General features: G+C 42.4%; 1 protein-coding gene across 2 annotated transcripts; it reads left to right on the top strand.

Moving 5' to 3' along the window:
• Nucleotides 1–278: 278 nt before the first annotated feature.
• CD302 (CD302 molecule) lies at nt 279–17,522 on the top strand. Of its 2 annotated transcripts, XM_056536450.1 has the most exons (6): nt 279–515; nt 9,982–10,083; nt 12,079–12,201; nt 12,478–12,645; nt 15,333–15,359; nt 17,144–17,522. In XM_056536450.1, the coding sequence occupies exons 1-6, from the start codon at nt 404–406 to the stop codon at nt 17,326–17,328; spliced, it is 717 nt and encodes a 238-aa protein (XP_056392425.1). In that variant the 5' UTR covers nt 279–403; the 3' UTR covers nt 17,329–17,522. The 2 variants fall into 2 exon arrangements, with proteins under 2 accessions (XP_056392425.1, XP_056392426.1); XM_056536451.1 differs by lacking the exon at nt 12,079–12,201.
• The last annotated feature ends 3,978 nt before the right edge of the window (nt 17,523–21,500 follow it).

Below are 21,500 nucleotides of genomic sequence, written 5' to 3'. Positions count from 1 at the left end.
CACCTGGGCACAATTAGGGAGCTTTATATTAAAACCTGTCCAGAGGAAAAGTGTGTGTGTATATATATAATATTAATAAATATATTTTATAATTATTATATATATAATTTTTTTATAATATTTGTAGTAATTTTTTTTATATTTAATGTTCAAGTGCCCTTTCCAATTTGAAATAGTGTACGAATTTGCGTAATATCTCTTTAAAGTAAAAATGTTTACAAATGAGTGAGAAGTCGTGCCCCCTCCCCCCCCCCCCTCCTTCCTGATCGCTCACAGAAATGAGTTGTTTTTCACATTGTTGTGCAATTGAAATTTGGTTTAAAAAAAAAAAAAAAAAGCAGCTCGGACTCCTCTGCTGTGATTCTGCCTCTGCTCCAGATTACGGGGTACGTCTACAGCCGATATGGGGAGAACATTGTCTTATCTGACCGATGGGGTCAGTAATGGACAGACAAGGAGAACACTACTGATATGTCTCTGCTCTGCAGTCTGCTGTGTGTCCAGTCAAGGAGATGGTAAGTGATGCCATATGGCGGTGTTTCCCAACTAGTGTGCCTCCAGCTGTTGCAAAACTACAACTCCCAGCATGCCCGGACAGCCAAAGGCTGTCCGGGCATGCTGGGAGTTGTAGTTTTGCAACAGCTGGAGGCGCACTGGTTGGGAAACACCGCTGTATAGCTTACCTATATGTTAATACTATAAATAATCCAGAAAAATGCATAATACGATCTAACGTTTCACAATTGCCGCCAGACCTTTATTCTGTGGGTCAGTACAATTAAAACTATACCAAATTTCTATTGTGTTAATGTTTTACTACTTCAGCACAGCAGGAACACACACACAAAAAACATTATAATAATCACTTGTCTTTGTATTGTGTTATACTAGGATCTACACTCCCCCCACCATTATGTCCCTTTGGTGCTGCCTTGGGACTCATGGAAAGAGGAAATTTTTACTATTTGCATTGATATGGCATAATATGAGGGCTTTCAAGGGATTTCTTTATTTTTATTTTTTTTTAAGTATAGCTAATGTTGTATAGTTAGTTAAATTTTTTTAGTATTTTAGGGTAGGATAAAAAAAAAAAAAAAAAAATATTATATTCTGAAGTCAGGACATACAGAATTTCTATCTTCATTATTTGCGTATTAAAAACTATGATAATTTCATAGATTTCGGCATTGTATGTATATACGCTTATCATTGTTTTATTCAAGATGTGATATATACCCCCCCCCCCCCCTTTGGATAGGGGATAAGTTTTTCTGCATGATACTTCTTTAACCCCTTCCCGACCTATGACATATATGTACGTCATGGGTGGGGTTAACGAACATGACGCGGGTCGGGTCCACATCATAACCAGATTTAAATACAGATCACTGCATTTAAACATTAAATGCTGCTATATCCTGGTGTCTAGTGTTCCCATAGCTCCCCCCACCCCGTGATGTAATCTATGGGTTGCTAGGCCTTCCCTGGCTCTGTGCCTTTGGCAGCCCTTAGCAATCGAGCACAGATTTCATGGATCAATGTAATGCAATAGCATTACATTGATCTATGTTGGCCATCTGATGACGGCTTATGATAGGCCCCAAGGGGAGCCAAAAAGTGTATAGGGAAAAACAAAATCCTTCCCCTAATAAAAATTCAAATCATCCCCTTTTCAATTTTTTTTTTATAAAACGCTGTACAAACAAGAAAAAATAAACATATTTGGTATCGCCGCATGTGAAATTGCCCAAAGTATTAAATTATTATGTTTCTAATCCTGTATGGTGAACCGCATAAAAGCAAAAAAAAAATTTTTAAATGCCAGAATTGCTTATTTTTGGTTACATTACATCCAAAAATAATAATAATTTAATAAAAAGTGATCAAAAAGACAGAACTACTCAACAATGGTACCTCCGTTGGTGAAAAAAGTAAAAAAAAAAAAAAAAAAAAGTTATAGTTTTTTTTTTTTACTTTTTCATGGTTTCAATTTTAAATTTATTTTTTTTTAACCTTAAAACGTCTGATTTACCATATTTTGAACTCCGAAAACATTACTGCCCTTCAAAATTGTGCAATTTAATATTTTTTTTTTTCAATTTTGCCCTACATATTTTTTTTTCTGGCTTCGTAATACATTGTATGATTTAAAAAAAAAAAAGGAAGTGTATCAGTGGAAAGTACAACTAATCACACAGATAATAAGCCCTTATAAAACTGTGTCAGCCGAAAAATAAAAAAAAATGATGGGTCTTAGAGGGTAAGGAAGAAAAAAATGTTAGCCAGAAAAGAAATAGCTGAGTCATGAAGCGAATTTGATTTGGCTTTAATGGAGTTCTTCGGTGGAAGAAATTTTTTTTTAAATCAACTGGTGCCAGAAAGCGATACAGATTTGTAAATTACTTTAAACATTTTCATCCTTCCAGTAATTATCAGCTGCTGTATGCTCCACAGGAAATTGTGTAAGTTTTTCCACTCTGACGACAATGCTCTCTGCTGACACCTCTGTCCATGTCAGGAACTGTCCAGAGTACAAGCAAATCCCCATAGCAAACCACTCCTGCTCTGGACAGTTTCTTTATTAGGGGAGAGGCTTATTCACATGTATTAAATTTTTTTCACTATTTTTAGTCTCCATATAAGGCTATTATCTGCAATAATCTGATTGCTAACGCTGTTCAATCCTATGCAAAAGAATAGCATTGTTCAGTGTTATCAGCGCTCTGCTTATACAGGCTCCCAGGGTTGCTTGTGTGGTGCAGGTGATAGTGTAGGGGTATGTTGGTGTTAACCCTTAATTGTCGTGACACCAGGGTACGGTTTCCTCAATTTAATGGTCCTACCGCCAACCGTCCCACAAATGGCAGGGAGAAATAACAGAATGTCCACAGCAGATTTTCTGAAGAAAACTTGAAGTCATTTTACTGTATATTTTATGCAACGGCATGTAACACAACAGTCTTTTAAGAGTGAACCGGGATACAGGTTCCTCACAGGCTTTGATGCTAGCCACTGTGCTACTATTTTTAGGAGATTTGAGCTTCTAGTAGTCACACAGGATTCAGTAATTTGAGCTTTAGTAACTCACGTTTAGTGGCTGCGGATTCTTAGGCTTTGGGCCTAGCTTGAATTGATGATTGTGCTGAGATGTTCTTTAAGTGCCAGGAACAAGAGAGAGAATTTAGTGGCAGCAGCCCCTTATATATTAAGGGGGTGGGACAAAGCTCATTGGTCAGTAGAACCTGTCAGTTATGAATCCAGTGAACTCTGGGTATCACATGACCCAAAGGTCCTTAAACCATAATACAATTAATTAAAGGCACATGACCTCTAAGGTCCTATACAGAGGTATTCCTATATAAGATATTAAATATATGTTTATTTGTACATTAAATAACATTTACATGAGGCAACTAGGGGTTAGTCCTAAGGGAGAGCCCTATTGTCATGGAGGGACTCTGGCTGTGGGGACTCTAGACAAAGGGACAGGACCAGGTCCTGTTCCAGGACACCACAAACCCCCTTACTTAAAATAAGTCATCCTCGAGGAAGGTCCCCAAAAACAGAGAGAGGAAATGACCATAAGGCCAGACACAGTCCTGGGCATATTTGCAAATGTCCTTGATCAGGCTGTAGATGAATAACAACAAAGAGTCCTTGTGCATATTAGAATGTCCATACAAGCTCTAAAACTGATATACAACAGGAGTGTTGGAGAGTAGATCACGGACAGGATGGTATGGATTTAGCTATATATCCTTTTTAGTATCTCCATTTGACCTTACTTTATTACACACCTATTGACTATGCAGGAAATTTAATAACAAATAACATTTGACTGACACATATGTTTTTTTCTTTTTACTGACAAATAGGCTAATACACGACTAGAAGTATGTATAATGACAGTAATGCTACTACATACTTTAACAGATCTCACTATTTTTTCTGTTTGTTGACATATACCAACTATTTATTATACCACATATTTATTACCTAAGTTATACACTTGTTGCGGATTGGCTTGCCTGAGGCTTTCTCCCCAATGCTTTAGCTGCTAGGGTCTATAGGTATTACTCTCTTACCCCTAGAACTCTGACTAGATAACACTTACATAAGGTTACCTTTCTGGATATGTGCATTTTTATTGAGCTACAGGAGCACCTTCTGGCCAGGAAGAGCATCCTGAACACGTAAAGGACAAAATAAAACACATGTTAGTGCATAAACAGTGGTATGGAACTGAGTTATAGCATGATACAGTCCCTAAAGCTGAGTTTTTTTTTTCTTTTCTTATGCGAGATATATTTTGGAGCTATGTGTACTGAATTTTATTGGAAAGTACAGGAGTGAAAGTTCTGAAATGTACTTTGTATACACTATATTTTATGAGTGCAGTCAGTCTTGATATCTGATGGGAATATTTCCCTGTGTCGACTTTTGAGACCGATGCAACACCACCTCTTGAGTTTCAAGAATATCTTCTACGATCAATTCTCTTGTGACTTCAGTCCCAGAGGGACCAGCTTAAGGGCTGGACGCAGGAGTCATACTTAATCCTGGGCTGAGAGAACCCATAGGGATCGGTGAGTTGGGTCCTGACCTTTCTGGAGTTATCACTTGAGACAGGCTTGTAGCAGGAGAGGAGACCAAAGGTGGCTGTGCTGGAGTCAGAGAGGGCATTGCACAGAATACTGCAGGCTGAAAACATCAGAATGTCCATGGACAGATGGATACCTTCTCCTGGGACGTACTCCCTCACAGGTCTGTCAGTTATAGGAGCAGGAGGAGGCAGTTCCGGTAAGTCCTCCCTAAGGCACAATTTGATCCGATTCCTATGGACCACCTGCGGTTCAAATCAAGTCTTCTGGACCTCATAGACATCTGAATTCATGGCTGGAGTCGGGCACATACTTATGAAAATGGTTGCAGGTATAGTTCTTGGCACAAATGCCAGGTACAGTTACTTAAACGTTGCAAAACCGTGAACATCAGTGTTACTCCACACACAAAAAAAAACTTTATGTCTCATGACTTGTGTGCAAATAGGGAAAACAGGTGGTGCATGGGACACTTAACCATGTCCCACTCTTTCTTGCTGGGACATATAGCGGGGACCAGGGGACTGTACCCCCTCCATGGTATTGACTCTGGTGTTCCACACCACCTTGGAAACATTAGAATGGGTGATGGTGGGACTCACAGTGATCAACATTTGAACCGCAGTAGCTTACGCCACTGGGGGACAAATTATTGGTGCCTGTTGGGCCGGCTAAACCTCCGCCTCAGCAGGAGTAGGCCGAGGCACTTGAGTTGGTGCCCGATGAGCAGGCCAAACCACCTCAATGCCAGGAGTAGGCCTGGGCACATCTGCAGACATCTTTTTCTTATCCCCGGGTTCATACTGAGGCACCATCGCAGGAAACTCAGGCAAGAACTCTTCTTCCTCTTTGACGTCACCTTTCATCTTGGGGGACAGCAGAGCAAAGGGATCGGCATTCCAGTCCTCAGACGGGAAGTATACAAAGGAGAGCTCCGTAGGATTCTTGGGCCAAGTCACAGCTACCGCCCACTCTCCTCATGCGCTTTATACAGGCGTGTACTCCACAATCTCCCCACTCTCCAGGGAGTGTAGGTGGGACGGGAGATAGTCCCTTTTAACTGCCCCTGGTTGACTAAGATAGTGCCACCATGGTGGCAGTCCATCAATGTTCCGTACCCTCTGGCCTTGTGAATCTTAACGATCGTAGCCCTTCTTCTGACCAGGGGTGGCTCTCCGGGCCTAGGGTGGTCTAGCATCCGGATGTACACATTTTCAAAACTTTGTGTCTCTCTATTGCGCCACGTGCACTTCATATGGAAGCTCTTTCCCTTCTCCTCTGCTCCCTCATCTTCTCCAGTATGGCAGCCATCCAGGCCTCTCGCTCAGCCCACTCTGACAAGGCCAACAGGGACTGGGGGGGGGGGTGGACTCTGGGCTGGACTGAGAAAAAGGAGTAGAAAAGGCAGCTTCCGCCAGAGTACTCACGTCAGACTCCTCGGTATGGATCTCTGCCCGGACCCCCAGGACCAATGATGTGACAGTCGCACTAGTGAGGCCCCTCTGGACGATGCCGGCGTTCCGCCAACAGGGGTTGCTGGCCAGCTGCTGTCACTCTCTGGAAGCGGTGTCCAGAGGCTTTGGTCATCCAGGGTCAGCTTCTCCAGACGCTCCGCTAGCACTTGAAAGCCTTCAAGGTCGCTCCGCCATCTTCTTTCTCACAGGAACTTCCGGTGGACTGAAGAGGTCCGGCTGCGCCCTGCTCTTTATACCGGTCTTCGGTAAGATGGCTGCTGGCCGGAAGTTCGTCAGTGGTGCGCCCCTCTTCATCCACCCCCTCCCCTTCATCCTATAGGGCAATATAGAGAGTTCTAAGGAGAGGGGACCGATGATGGACATTGAACAGCGTCGGCCACACAGGATGGGCAAAAGTACAGAAGAGCACATGGTTTCTGTACTGGGTCACGACAAATCCACCTGTTTGAACTTGTTACCTGTATAAAAGCCACCTGTCCAAACACTCAATCAAACAGACTCCAACCTCTCCACAATGGCCAAAGAGATGTGTAAGGACATTGTGATGTCCCAGTACGGGATATGAATCTCACAGTCCTATCAGCTTGAGTCTCTGCACGTCCCCAGGGCTCACCTGCATTGTACCCCTATAATCTGTATAGTTGTATATTATGTGTAAGCACCTTTGATATGGTCACATGAGAACGGTTGTCACATGTTAAAGTCACATGTTTTGTTACCCAGAGAGCACCAGGTGACCAGATGACCCGCAGCTAGCCTATGGGCTCCTTGCAAGCCCCCTTTATAAGGAAGGGAGGAGCTGAAATCTGTCTCTTGTGATTCATTTCTGCTGAGGTCAAGTCCAGTCCAGATGTCTGAGAGCCAGTGCCCAGCACATCTGGAGGCCTCAAGCCTAAATTACAGCCACAAGTCAGTAAGTCAAGTCATCTTTGTCTGCTGTTACTATCTGCAGTCAAGTCTATTATACTCAGCATGGCTGTCCTAAAGTCTGTCAGTCACTGCAAGTCCCAGCAAGCTGCAAGGTCCACTGTGTTACTGGTCACCTCTCTGGGATCCTGGCCTAGCTGTAAAGACTGTACTATCTGTCTAACTCAGTAAAGCTACCGTTAACCATGACCTGGCCTTGGACTCTTATTTGCCCTGCCTACCTAGGCTTAGCGGTGCTACCGTTCGGGTGGTTCTCTGTAAAACCATGCCTTGGCATCACGAACATTTAGAGGTTAACACCATCGGCCCCATACACCTCACATCGCACCCCCATGGTCCACCACAAAACCAGGGATAAAATTGTAGACCTGCACGAGGCTGGGATGGGCTGCAGGACAATAGGCAGTCACCTTCTTGCTTTAATTTATTTGGGATTAGTTCCTGCTATGGACAGAGGAGGCAGCAGAGAGCATTGTGGTCAGACTGGAAAGAACTACACAACTTCCCGTGAAGCATACAGCAGCTGATAAGTACTCGAAGGATTAGGATATTTACATGAAAGTCATTTGAAATTCTGTTTAACTTTCTGGCACCAGTTGATTTGAGAACATTTTTGTTCCTCTGGATTACCCCTTTAACTAGTGTCTCCAATTAACAAAATGCCCATTATGTCTCATAGTTATCAACATTTGTCCCATAATACATGTGTTATTTAATAATGCACCAAGTTTTAATGCGACCAGTACATATTGCATTACGCCCAATTAGTATTATACCATCTGTGCCCTGAAGCTCTGTTCAGTATCCACCAATATATAAAGCCAAACTAATTCTAATTACTATAAATCACTGAAATAACAGGAAAAAAACAACATTTGCTGTCTGATGTCTTGGGTATCTCTGTTCCCCCTGGACCCCCTTATTTATCTTTTGCACTTGTCCCATCGAGCTCTGTCTAAGAAGCCCTTTAAAGGGGTACTCCACTGCTCAGCGTTTGGAACAAACTGTTCCGAACGCTCGAGCCGGCGTTGGGAGTTCGTGACATCATAGCCCCGCCCCTCTCATGACATCACTCCCACCCCCTCAATGCAAGTCTATGGGAGGGGGCTTGACATCCGTCACGCCCCCTCCCATAGACTTGCATTGAGGGAGCAGTGCGGGGTGTGACATCACGAGGGGCAGGGCTATGACATCACGAGCTCCCGGCGCCGGCTTCAACGTTCGGAACAGTTTGTTCCAAACGCTGAGCAGCGGAGTACCCATTTAGCTTTTTATGCCTATTGCTCTAGCCGATAAGACCCTTATTGCTAAGTGCTGGATGAGGTCTCTCATATGTGAGATCCGTTCTTTGGAATCTCTCACGGCCTCTTTAAACAACTCTGTTCCTTCGTTCCTCTCTGTCTGGGAACCATGTGACCGCTTTTCCGACCGACAGCCTCCTTGATCTCCTCTGCTTCTCTTTCCTTTCTCCCTCTTTTCTTTCTTTTCTTCTCTTTCTCCTTTTCCTTACTGGTTTTGTGGTTTGTCTTTCGTGTTGGTCTTCATGGTCCCTTTTTTGTTCTACCCTTCTGTTTGTAGCCCTCTGGGCTTATGTACCTGTATTTGCTAGTGGGACGTCTAACACCCGCTTCTGTCTTCCTTATAACTGGAATTTTAGCGTTTCTGTGCTTACACCTCAGTAGTGGGGCTTTGCCTTGTTTCAGTTTACCCATGTAGGCCTTATATGGCTTCCTTTATGCCGATTGTGGCTGGGTCTTCGACCCCTTTTGGACCCCTTTTCATGTCTTTGTTTTTCTTTTTGGTTTTGTAAACATACAAATTATTTAATAAAAAGGAAGAAAAAAAAAGAAAGAAACAACAGGAAAAAAATCTCAACAGGGTTTTTACCCATCATGCCATATTTATAGTTCACAGAGATTTTCTGTAGCAGGTTTCCATTCAGAAAATCTGCAGTGTATCAAAGTACCAGCAAAGTGGACTAAATGTCTATATAATATGCATACAGTTACCAAATACAGTATACAAGGAAGAGGTATTATCACCAAACATATAACCATTATACTGTTACTGACCAAATCCTGTATACTGAGACCAATGTTACCAGAATACAAGGAGGAATATTATCATTATACATATTACCACCATACTGCTAGTGACTAAATCCTGCATACTGAGACCAATAATACCAGTATACAAAGAGTGAATATTATCACCATACATTACATAATAACATCATGCGGTTACTAACCAAACCCTGTATACAGAGACCAAGAATACCAGCATACAAGGAGGAATATAATCACCATACATATTGCCATAATACTGTTACTGACCAAATCCTGTACACTAAGACCAATATTACCAGTATAGGAGTAATATGATCACCATACATATTACCATCATACTGTTACTGACTAAATCCAATATACAGAGACTAATGCTATATCATAGCTCACCTTTGCTGAATCTGTTGGAGAAACATCTTAGGCTTAGTGCCACTTTTACAACCCCCCAAGACACAGCCCACCCATACACATCTCTACATGAACTTCTCATTCATAGGTACAAACGGTAATAATGGCCCATACTGTCTGAGGACATGAGGGTAACTACTGTGTAGGGGCACTATTGGGGGTAACTACTGTGTAGGGGCACTATTGGGGGTAACTACTGTGTAGGGGCACTATTGGGGGTAACTACTGTGTAGGGGCACTATTGGGGGTAACTACTGTGTGGGGGCACTATTGGGGGTAACTACTTTGTAGGGGTACTATACAGGGTAACTAGGGCACAAATGAGGACACAGTAGTTACCCCCCCCCCCCAATACTGCCCCCACACAGTACTTACTGCCCAATAATGATCCCACAGTTGATTTCCCCTTTGCACCAATTGATAGAAATGTCTTGCTAGAAATTATTACTACTATTGATCACTGTTTTAGTTTTTTCGTAAATTGTACCTTTATTTTTTACGCAGTCTGTCCTTCTCCATCATGGGTCCAGTTTGAAAGCAGTTGTTATATATTTCTAACAGAGAAAAATTCACTAAGCATTGAACCTGCTCGACACATTTGCAAAGGTAACAAATCTGGTGATCCAGTATTTTTGCACATGACCAAAACACGGTGGGAGTTGTGGGAATTGTTGTTGGCAAAAGAAGAATTTTACATTGGAGATGGACCAATAGAGAAGATGCATCAGTCACAAATCATGGCCTAAAATAAAAAAAAAAATAATAACCTTTTAAATGGTAAATTAGAATTTTAAAAAGGACGTAATGAATCCACAAAAATGAGAATGCATTTTCATTAAATATCTTTGGATGCGCCGATCATACACCCTTTTACAGTATAGTGATACGCCCTCCTGTTCCTGAGATATGAGGCTTTATAGTTTGTCTGACTATTCGGGGAATCAGTCAGATGGGCGTGAACTTCATTTTATTAATGGAAGTGACAGGTGATGGGTGGGATTATACAGTCAGGGGGTGAAATTTGGGCATACACGCCCCTTAATGTACAACATCCATGCCCCCTGACTGGGGAGGTTTATCAAAGCCTGTGTAGAGGAGAAGCGAAATCGCAAACAATCTGATTGCTAATTAAATTTTTCAGAGACGCCTTTAAACAAGACAGAACCTGATTGGTTGCTATGGGCAACCGCACCGCTCCTCCTCTACACAGGTTTTGATAAATCTCTCTCACAGATTCTGCATTCAGCTCCTCTACCCATAACTGCTCTCTGGGGGTGGGGCAGTACTTCATAGAAACATAGAATGTGCCGGCAGTTAAGACCCATTCGGCCCATCTAGTCTGCCAAATATTCTGAATACTATGGTCCTATCCTATATGAAGGATAGCCTTATGCCTACCCCAATCTTATATGAAGGATAGCCTTATGCCTATCCCTATATGAAGGATAGCCTTATACCTATCCCTATCTTATATGAAGGATAGCCTTATGCCTCTCTCTATCTTATATAAAGGATAGCCTTATACCTATCTCTATCTTATATGAAGGATAGCCTTATACCTATCCCTATCTTATATGAAGAATAGACTTATGCCTATCCTTATCTTATATGAAGGATAGCCTTATACCTATCCCTATCTTATATGAAGAATAGCCTTATGCCTATTCCTATCTTATATGAAGAATAGTCTTATGCCTATCCCTATCTTATATGAAGGATAGCCTTATGCCTATCTCTATCTTATATGAAGCATAGCCTTATACCTATCTCTATCTTATATGAAGGATAACCTTATGCCTATCCCTATCTTATATGAAGGATAACCTTATGCCTATCCCTATCTTATATGAAGGATAGCCTTATACCTATCCCTATCTTATATGAAGGATAACCTTATGCCTATCACTATCTTATATGAAGAATGGCCTTATACCTATCCCTATCTTATATGAAGGATAACCTTATGCCTATCCCTATCTTATATGAAGGATAGCCTTATGCCTATCCCTATCTTATATGAAGGATAGCCTTATCCCTATTCCTATCTTATATGAAGGATAGCCTTATGCTTATCCCTATCTTATATGAAGGATAGCCTTATGCCTATCCCTATCTTATATGAAGTATAGCCTTATGCCTATCCCTATCTTATATGAAGAATAGCCTTATACCTATCACTATCTTATATGAAGAATGGCCTTATACATATCCCTCTCTTATATGAAGGATAACCTTAGGCCTATCCCATCCTTTACTGTATTTGCAGCTACTAGTTTTACTGGAAAGCAATTCCATTAGAATAACCTTCTAGTATTTCCAGGAGACAGTAATAGTCTATGGACATTTTTCTGACCATTAATTCCATTTATTGCAACTGTCATTGATCATACACACCCGTCCTATCTACATAGACAATACAGGAAGGAGGTGCGTATGCTTCTAATATGGCCGCCCTCAGGGAAGTTAAAAAAATATCTACCATGCGGTGCTTTCTGTACTATGTGCATGACATGAGCCTTTTCCAAACCCAACTGTGAAGAATAGAATAGTCACCAAATTTCAGCATTGATGTACTTCTCTTTATGTTATGTGTCCCTTTAGAATTTGGCGCTGACATTATCAGCATCAGATCAAAGGAGGAGAATTCATTCTTGGTTAAAATGTTTAAAACAAAATGGAAAGGTCCTGCAGAAGTCTTACTGGGCATGTTCTATGACAGCGACGGTAAGATACCGATACATTAGACTTATGGCCACTGCCCCCTATGTTTATGACCTGTTTATATTATATCAAGTGCCAGGGACAAAAAATGGTCATAGTCCTGGGAGGTCAAGTCATTCTCTTCAGTACTCCCAGGCCAATGTCCAATCCCTTCCATGGAGGCACTAGATATATATATATATATATATATATATATATATATATATATATATATATATAGAACATGGCCATGAGTCCTTACCTGTATGGATATAAACCTAATATTTTATCTTCTCACAGACAACTCCCTGAAATGGTTTGACAAGTCTAATGTAACTTTCTTAAACTGGGGACAAGGACAACCCGACCACAATGACCTAGACACTTGTGTTAAAATGAACACACAGAGCGGACTGTGGGACGTCACCGACTGTGATATCTTTAGTGAATCGGCAGTCCTGTGCAAATGTGAGTATCTGTATGAACTGAGGGCATGCATGAATTTAGTTTCAGAAGGAGTAAAAATTTAAAGAGTACCTGTCCTCAAACCATATTTTCTAAACTAAGATTAAATTCCCTAACTACTCCTAAAAAGCTATGTATCATACCTTTCCTCTTGCTCACATTGTGTGAGTTCCCGGCAGGAGAAAGTGGGCGTTCCCCAGCAGGGGCGACGTCACTGAAGCCCGTGAGAGCTGTGTCTCTCCATACCCCGCATGCACTTCTTGAGTTTGGTCTCGTACTAGGCCGGGAGGAGACTAAACTAACTGTTTGACTTGTGCAGGGAACAGAACAGAGCCACCTAGTGGCCATTTTTTCAATCACATTAAAAACATATAAAGGTTGAGAGTAAATAGCAAAGTGTTTTATAATAACATAAGAAACAATATATTAACCCCTTAACGACGCTCATCAACGGCCGGGACCCGCGGCTAATACCACACATCGCCGATCGCGGCGATGTGCGGTATTAACCCTTTAGAAGCGGCGAAAGCGGTGAAAGTGAAAGTGACCCGGCTGCTCAGTCGGGCTGTTCGGGATAGCCGCGGTGAAATCGCGGCGTCCCGAACAGCTGACCGGACACCGGGAGGGCCCTTACCTGCCTCCTCGGTGTCCGATCGGTGAATGACTGCTCCGTGCCTGAGATCCAGGCAGGAGCAGTCAAGCGCCGATAATGCTGATCACAGGCGTGTTAATACACGCCAGTGATCAGCATAGGAGATCAGTGTGTGCAGTGTTATAGGTCCCTATGGGACCTATAACACTGCAAAAAAAATGTTAAAAAAAAGTGTTAATAAAGGTCATTTAACCCCTTCCCTAATAAAAGTTTGAATCACCCCCCTTTTCCCATAAAAAAAATAAGTGTAAAAAAAATAAATAAATAAACATATGTGGTATCGCCGCGTGCGTAAATGTCCAAACTATAAAAATATATCATTAATTAAACCGCACGGTCAATGGCGTACGCGCAAAAAAATTCCAAAGTCCAGAAAAGCGTATTTTGGTTACTTTTTATACCATTAAAAAATTAATAAAAAGTGATCAAAAAGTCCGATCAAAACAAAAATCATACCGATAAAAACTTCAGATCACGGCGCAAAAAATGAGTCCTCATACCGCCCTGTACGTGGAAAAATAAAAAAGTTATAGGGGTCAGAAGATGACATTTTTAAACGTATACATTTTCCTGCATGTAGTTATGATTTTTTCCAGAAGTGTGACAAAATCAAACCTATATAAGTAGGGTATCATTTTAACCATATGGACCTACAGAATAATGATAAGGTGTCATTTTTACCGAAATATGCACTGCGTAGAAACGGAAGCCCCCAAAAGTTACAAAATGGCGTTTTTTCTTCGATTTTGTCGCACAATGATTTTTTTTTCTGTTTCGCCGTGCATTTTTGGGTAAAATGACTAATGTCACTGCAAAATAGAATTGGCGACGCAAAAAATAAGCCATAATATGGATTTTTAGGTGGAAAATTGAAAGGGTTATGATTTTTAAAAGGTAAGGAGGAAAAAACGTAAGTGCAAAAACGGAAAAACCCTGAGTCCTTAAGGGGTTAAATGTATAGTTTGGTGACAGGTACTCTTTAAGTAGATGTAGCCTTTGCACATATGTTGAACACAGATAGATGTGACTCTCTGTTGCACTAGCTTTGTGTACTAAATAATTGAGCGATCTGAACAAGGCTTCTCATTAAGGGGAGGGGAAATAAACTGCGGCTAAAGAGACTGTAGAACCCAACTCCATTTACTTTTGTGGCAAACTCTTACACAACACTCAGAGAAGTGTATCCAGGCGACGTTCCCCTGACTTAACAGGTGGGCATTGGTCAGACCATAGGGAAAACTAGATTCAGTGTGAAGTGGATCAAACAAAGTCCTTGTGCAACTTTATTTCATTATACTCCTTGGAAAAGATGCTGAAGAACTGATTAATCCTTGCTGCAGAACTTCACTTACTAGGCAACAGGCTTGACTTTGATTATAGACGGGACTAGTAAAATTGTGGCCTATTTGTTAGAGGTATGCCTGACTTTAGTTATATCTAGGCTCACAGAGCTTAGTCTCATCAGTAATGTGAGGTGTGAGAGGAGCTAAAGAACTAACATGCTCTCCTGGCCTAGACTACTCTGGCTAAAAGTGAAAAAGTACCACCTTTATTTATAGGCAGGGAAAGGGGGCGACTGGTGGTGTAAGAGTTGGGACAACACCTGCATTTATTGGCTAGGAGTCTTAGCTGTGACTAGATTCTGCTCTCCGCTGAGAAAACACTTTCCTGAAGCAATAGGACACACGTTTTGCTAAATTAATGATTTGCACCACACACTGGAGTGAAATGCCTGCATCCTATGAGTGAATTGTGGAGCTGGGAGCTGACAGCTCCGGATCTGCCATTCTACATCACTGGATCTACATCTAGAGGACACAGGGTTGCAGTTGCCTTGAGATCTGGGGCACCAGGCTGAAAATCATGGACCCACATTCTGGATGCCTAGTGCTAGCATCGACCCTGGGTGGCCATATTGTTTATATTAAAGTTCCCCCCCCCCCCAAAAAAAAAAAAAAATATATATATATATTCTTATATCTCTATATTAACAGTTTGAAGACTATTTTAACAGAAAATATTTCCTTTTTTTAATTAGATATTGCAAAAGAAAAACACACATATGGTAAGACTACACAGTTTCTCTTCCTGCTTTTGTAACATTTTGTTTATTATAATGCTTGACCAATAATCGCCAACACATTGTTAGGCTACAGTCATGTGTAATGGAAATTATGAAGATTTTCCACATGTAATTTTTGTGCTGGGAAATCCAGATCATTTACAGAAGCAGCAAAGCGGATAAGAGTAAAAAAATGTATTTGAATCTGTGAAGAAATGGACTTGTGGTGGATTTCAAATCCTTAGCAGGTCAGTTTTGGTGCCGAAAATGCTGCAGATTTATTCCGATTTCTTTTCCAAATGACTTTAATGGGGGGGGGAAGGCAAAATATAACATTGGGCCCAGTCAAGTATTGGACCATGATGTGCAATTAATATGGCATTTTGTGAACGTCCTATATCAGCGTACAATGAGTTAACTTCTTTAACTACTTCCCAGAATAGAAGACAGGTTAGTAGCAGTAATAATAATAATTAACCAATAGCATTATCACCATAAAGGATAAAAAATAAAAATAAAAACATTGCATTCTGTTTTCGTCTCCTTCATAGATATGATGTATTTCTTCTTCTTTTGCCAAAACAAAATTAGGAGGGGCAATTATAAAACGCTATATATACATAGGGGTGAGTGCTGCAGCCTCTTCATTGGTTTCACCACTATACACTTGAACATGTAGAAACTGGTGTACCGTGTAAACACGGAAAGGGGCCGCAGCACTCGCCCATGTGCTGTAGACTCCCAACAATACAGACCACCCTCTCACCTCTTCCTCCAAGCTGAACCCACCTTCTATATACAGAAACCTCTAACCACCCTTAACTACAGACACCGCCCCCCATACAGAACCCCCTAATCACCTTTACTACAGACACTTCCCCCACACAGAACCCCCTAACCACCGTTACTACAGACACCGCCCACCATACAGAACCCCCTAATCACCTTTACTACAGACACTTCCCCCATACAGAACCCCTAACCACCTTTACTACAGACACCCCCCCCATACAGAACCCCCTAACCACCTTTACTACAGACACCGCCCCCCCATACAGAACCCCCTTTACTACAGACACCCCCCCCCCATACAGAACCCCCTAACCACCTTTACTACAGAAACCGCCCCCCCCCCCCCTACATACAGAATCCCCTAACCACCTTTACTACAGACCTCACCCCCCCCCCAGTACAGCCTTAGCGGCTGGAAACCCCCTTCCCCCTTTACCAAAATCAATAGTCCAAGGAACTTCTATTTTAATTTGGATCTGCCACTTTAAATGTACTTCAAAGTTTATTCAATCTTTAGCTGGGATCAGTGGGAGTCCGGCTGCTGAGACCCCACTGATCATTAGAACATTTTTCTCTTCTGTCCCTCTTTCTCCTCTCAAGCAGCCGGAGTATCCGATGAGAAATACAGAACCATAGATGAGATACTTTCCTCTCCGTCCTATTCTGGTTAACCCATTGTGTGCCGACATCCAGAAAAAATTCAATGTTAGGCCCCTTTCACACTATCATATTCTTCCGTTTAAATTTCCGTTACCTTCGTGCGTTGCAAAATATTTCCAAACTAATTTAAAACGTCCGTTATAAAATCCCATTCAAGTCTATGGGATTTAACGATCATCCGTATTTATCCTTTTTATTCCGTCACTAATAACGTCCGTTAGTGGCGACGGAAGATTTTATATTTCTATTCAGATACTAACTACCTAACGCTGTGTTTTTCCTTTTATAGCCTTCCCTTTGTACACACCTTGTTCTCATCGTTTTTTTTTTTGCAGATAAAAAAGCCATTAAAATTGCTTTAATCCTGATATTTGTCCTAATTACACTAGGAGTACCCACAATAGTCCTATTACTCCTCAACAAGAAGAACTGGTCCAATAGACTCCATAGGGTTCACGTTCCCCCATACAGGGATGATGCTGTCCTGGTAGACACATTGGAGAGTGAAGACTATGCCTGATGCAGCAGATGTGTCACCCACAACCAGAAAAGCCCATTTTTCGGGTTTTTTTGCCCAATTTTTCTCCAATGCAAAATTAAACTGGAATCGGAATAGTTCTCTATGACCAGGAGGAGCTCTTGGACTGATTTGATTCATTAGATTATAAAAGTGACATGCGCAATGCTGCGTACTCATAGGTACGTAAAATAAACAACCTAAAAAAATTTGAGTGAATTTGTTTTCTTTTGCTTTACCTAATTTGCACCAAATCGAAATGACATTCACAAGTTTTGAAGGCCTCACTGTATGGTGTCTGATCGGAAAGACAATGGTATTGTACCAAGTAAGCTCTATGACAGTTGTTCCCAACCAGTGTGCCTCCGGCTGTTGCAAGACTACAACTCCCAGCATGCCCGGACAGCCTTTGGCTGTCCGGGCATGCTGGGAGTTGTAGTCTTGCAACAGCTGGAGGCACAACTGGTTGGAGTACTCCGCTGAAAAAAGATATTTTCTTTAAATCAACTGGTGGCAGAAAGATAAACAGATTTGTAAATGACTTCTATTAATAAAATCTTAATCCTTCCAGTACTTATCAGCTGCTGTATGCTCCACAGGAAGTTCTTTTCTTTTTGAATTTCTCCCTGCTGACACCTCTGTCCATGTCAGGAACTGTCCAGAGCAGGAGAGGTTTGCTAGAGGGATTTGCTCCTATGGACAGTTCCTGACATGGACAGAGGTGTCAACAGAGAGCACTGTGGTCAGACAGAAGATAAAATGAAATAGAAAAGAACTTCCTCCGGAGCATACCGAAGGTAATACCGCGTGTCCTGGGCTGGGCACAGGAGACACCGACCCAAGTTACGGACAATTGGTAGCATTACTGAGAGTAGACAGGTGATACAGTCTATGCAGTACAGCCAATATCCCAAGGAGGTGACCAGTGACACAGGGGGACCTCGGGGGGAGGGAGGGAGAGAGAGAGAGCGAGGGGGAGAGGGGGAGAGAGAGAGAGAGAGAGATTGCAGCCCCTCCCCTGGTTTTTATAGGGGAGCTTAGCAAGGATCCCATAGGTCACTTGGGGATCACCCGGTCACTAGTGCCTCCTGGGTAACAAGCACATAGTATAATATTTAAAGTAACAGTACACTAGTAACACAAACATATATACAACAGGGGTCACTGTAGGGGGGCCCCTGGGGGACATGGAGGGAGAAATGTACAGGGACACACCCTCCCGTACTGGGCCACCACAAACTCCCCCTCTTTAATGAAGACGCCCTTGACGCCCAGTCCTGGAGGGCGGTGGACCAGAATGACCACAGGGGCAACAGACAGTTCCTGGGGCATTTCAAACAACGTCTATATCCAGGTCTGAAATTAGTAGTTGGATGCATATAAAGAGTCCTTGTAGCATAAAATGTCCATACACGCTCTGAACTATATGAAGACTTGTTAACCTTATAACGGTTTTAAGGGTATGACTAATACATTATACATGACAATAGACACAACTTGAATGGACTGGGCTGCCGGTGGCTTTTTACCCAATGCCTTGGCTACTGGGGTCCCTCGGTGGAAACACTTCTCCCTAGAACTCTATGCATTGCTAGACAACATTAGACATTTGTTACCTTATTTTTGTACGTGCGTACTGGGTAAACAGATATACCTTCTGGCCAGTAAAGTATCCTGAGCACGTGGACACAAGAAAATATTATACATTAAAAACATTTTGTGGACTGGTACTATGGTAAATGCTACAGCCCTATTGTGATTATAGACATATGTGCATGACTTAACGTGGTGTCAGTGGACTATGTGTAGCACAGGACTTTATGTGGTATTTTAATCTTTATGGGGGATATTTATCATCGTTGCTTTGGTAAGCAAGTTCTGTAGGCATTTTTTTCTTGCTTTTGGTTTTGCTTATGTGTGACACATTTATTATACTATCATGGTGGGTTGATAAATTTGGCTTACATAAGCAAAAACCAATAAATCACTTTTGAATACCATTTTTTTTTAGCACACATAAGCAAAAACCAATAGATGACTTCAGAACACAAATTTGAAGCTTGTAAAAAAAAAAACATATATATATATATATATATATATATATATATATCACACATTTTTTTCAATTTCTTACCGCTTTTTCCCCCCTAAATGTACTAACACATTTAGTTTTTCTTCTCATTTCAGATCTGTGTATCTTGTGGATTACTTTAGATTCAGGGGAGTACAGTGATCAGCATTTTTTTGGTTTAATGTTAATAAAATTGTCAATGAGGACTTTTGGGGGAGTGTTTTTTTGGAATAACTTTTTTTTTAAACGTGTTGTTTTTTTATTTTATTGACTTAACCGGCTTAGTATTGGAAGCTGTATTGTAGACAGAATCCATTACTAAGCCGGGGCTTAGCGTTTGCCCCAAGACAGCTAGCGCTAACCCCCAATTATTACCCCGGTACCCACCACCACAGGGGGGCCGGGAGGAGCCGGTACCAACAGGCCCGGAGCGTCAAATATGGCGCTCCTGGGCCTAGGCGGTAACAGGCTGGGGAGGGCAAGTAACAATGGTCCTCGCCCACCCTGGTAACGTCAGGCTGTTGCTGCTTGGTTGGTATTTGGCTAAAAATAAAAATAGGGGGAATCTTTTTTTTTTGCATAAATAATTAATTATTTTAAAAAAAAAAAAAAACGCATAGGGTTCACCCTATTTTTATTTTCAGCCAAATACCAACCAAGACATTACCAGGGTGGGCGAGGACCATTGTTCCCAACCTAAATAACGCCAGCCTGTTACCGCCTAGGCCCAGGAGCGCCATATTTGATGCTCCAGGCCTGTTGGTACTGGCTCTTCCCTGCACCCCTGTGGCGGTGAGTACCAGGGTAATAATTGGGGTTTAGCACTAGCTGTTTTTTTTGCCTAACCCTAAGCCTCAGATTACTAATGGACTCAGGCTTAGTAGTGGAAGCTGTCTTATAGACAGTCAAGTAAATAAAATAAAAAACACGTTGCAAAAAAATTTATTCAAAAAAACACTCCCCCACTAGCCCTCGTTAACCATTTTATTAACATTAAACAGATTTATAAAAAAAACGCTGGTCATCGGAGCAGTCCACTGAATCCGAAGTAGTCCACAGGATACACGGATCTGAAATGAGAAATAAAAAAAAATAAAAATAGGTTAATACATTTATTGTCACCCGCCCATGACTACAACTCCCAGCATGCCCTTACAGTAAGGATATGCTGGGAGTTGTAGTGTGGGGGGGGGGGGGGGAAACAATCTCCCACACCACATGACTACAACTCCCAGCATATCCCCACTGTAAGGACATGCTGGGAGTTGTAGGGGGGCGGGTGACAAGCCTGCTGAGTTATGTCAGCCCAGGCTCCTTACCAGGCGCTGCTGAGATAATAGTTGACAGAGCCAGGGCAGCTGAAGTGTGGCTAGCCCGGGCTCCTTACCACGGCGCCGCAGGATATATGAGGAGCCCTGGCGACTGAAGTGTGGCTAGCCCGCGCTCCTCTGATTCTATCCCCGCTACCCTAAGATAATGATGGGGACACTGCTGTACATACCCCCACCCCCCCCTTGTTTTCCACCCACCCGCGCCGCACATTGTCCACCCGCTACAATACCAGGTCTGGTGGTGAGGGGACAGCCTCATCGGCGATGATGCACCTGATGACTTGGATGTTTCCTCCTCTGGGGTTACTGGCCAGTCCCTGTTGTCCTTCGACAGTGGGACTAGGTGGCAGGCCTCCAGAGAAAGATGTTGCAAGCAGTCAGCCAGTTCTTGGAATAGCTGCACTGCGGCAACTTGTCGGTCCTCCGGCACCATCCTGGGACTCTCCACGCGTGCGCTCACTTGTTCCACCATGTTACTCCTCTCTGCGTCTTCCAGTATACTGTGTACCTCTGGCCACGTGGAGCCCAATATAAAAGGGACCAAGAAAATGGCCGCCGGCTAGAACGTCAGCGGTGCAGCGCTGACTTCTGCTCCCCCGGCAACAAGGGGCGGATCTTCACAGTTCCACTTTGGCATAGAGACATCATCATGATTTCCACGCCAAGGGGAGGGATGTTGACCAGCGTGGGACATTTTCACGCGCTTCTCTGGTGCATCTTTAACCCGTTCAGGTACATGCAATGCTGAATAATGTAAAATGGCTTCTGTTCTA

The sequence above is a fragment of the Hyla sarda genome, chromosome 8 (genome assembly GCF_029499605.1).
Source record: "Hyla sarda isolate aHylSar1 chromosome 8, aHylSar1.hap1, whole genome shotgun sequence".
NCBI lineage: Eukaryota > Metazoa > Chordata > Amphibia > Anura > Hylidae > Hyla > Hyla sarda.
The sequence above is the reverse complement of the archived record's forward strand: the minus strand, read 5'-3'. Positions and strand labels throughout refer to the sequence as shown.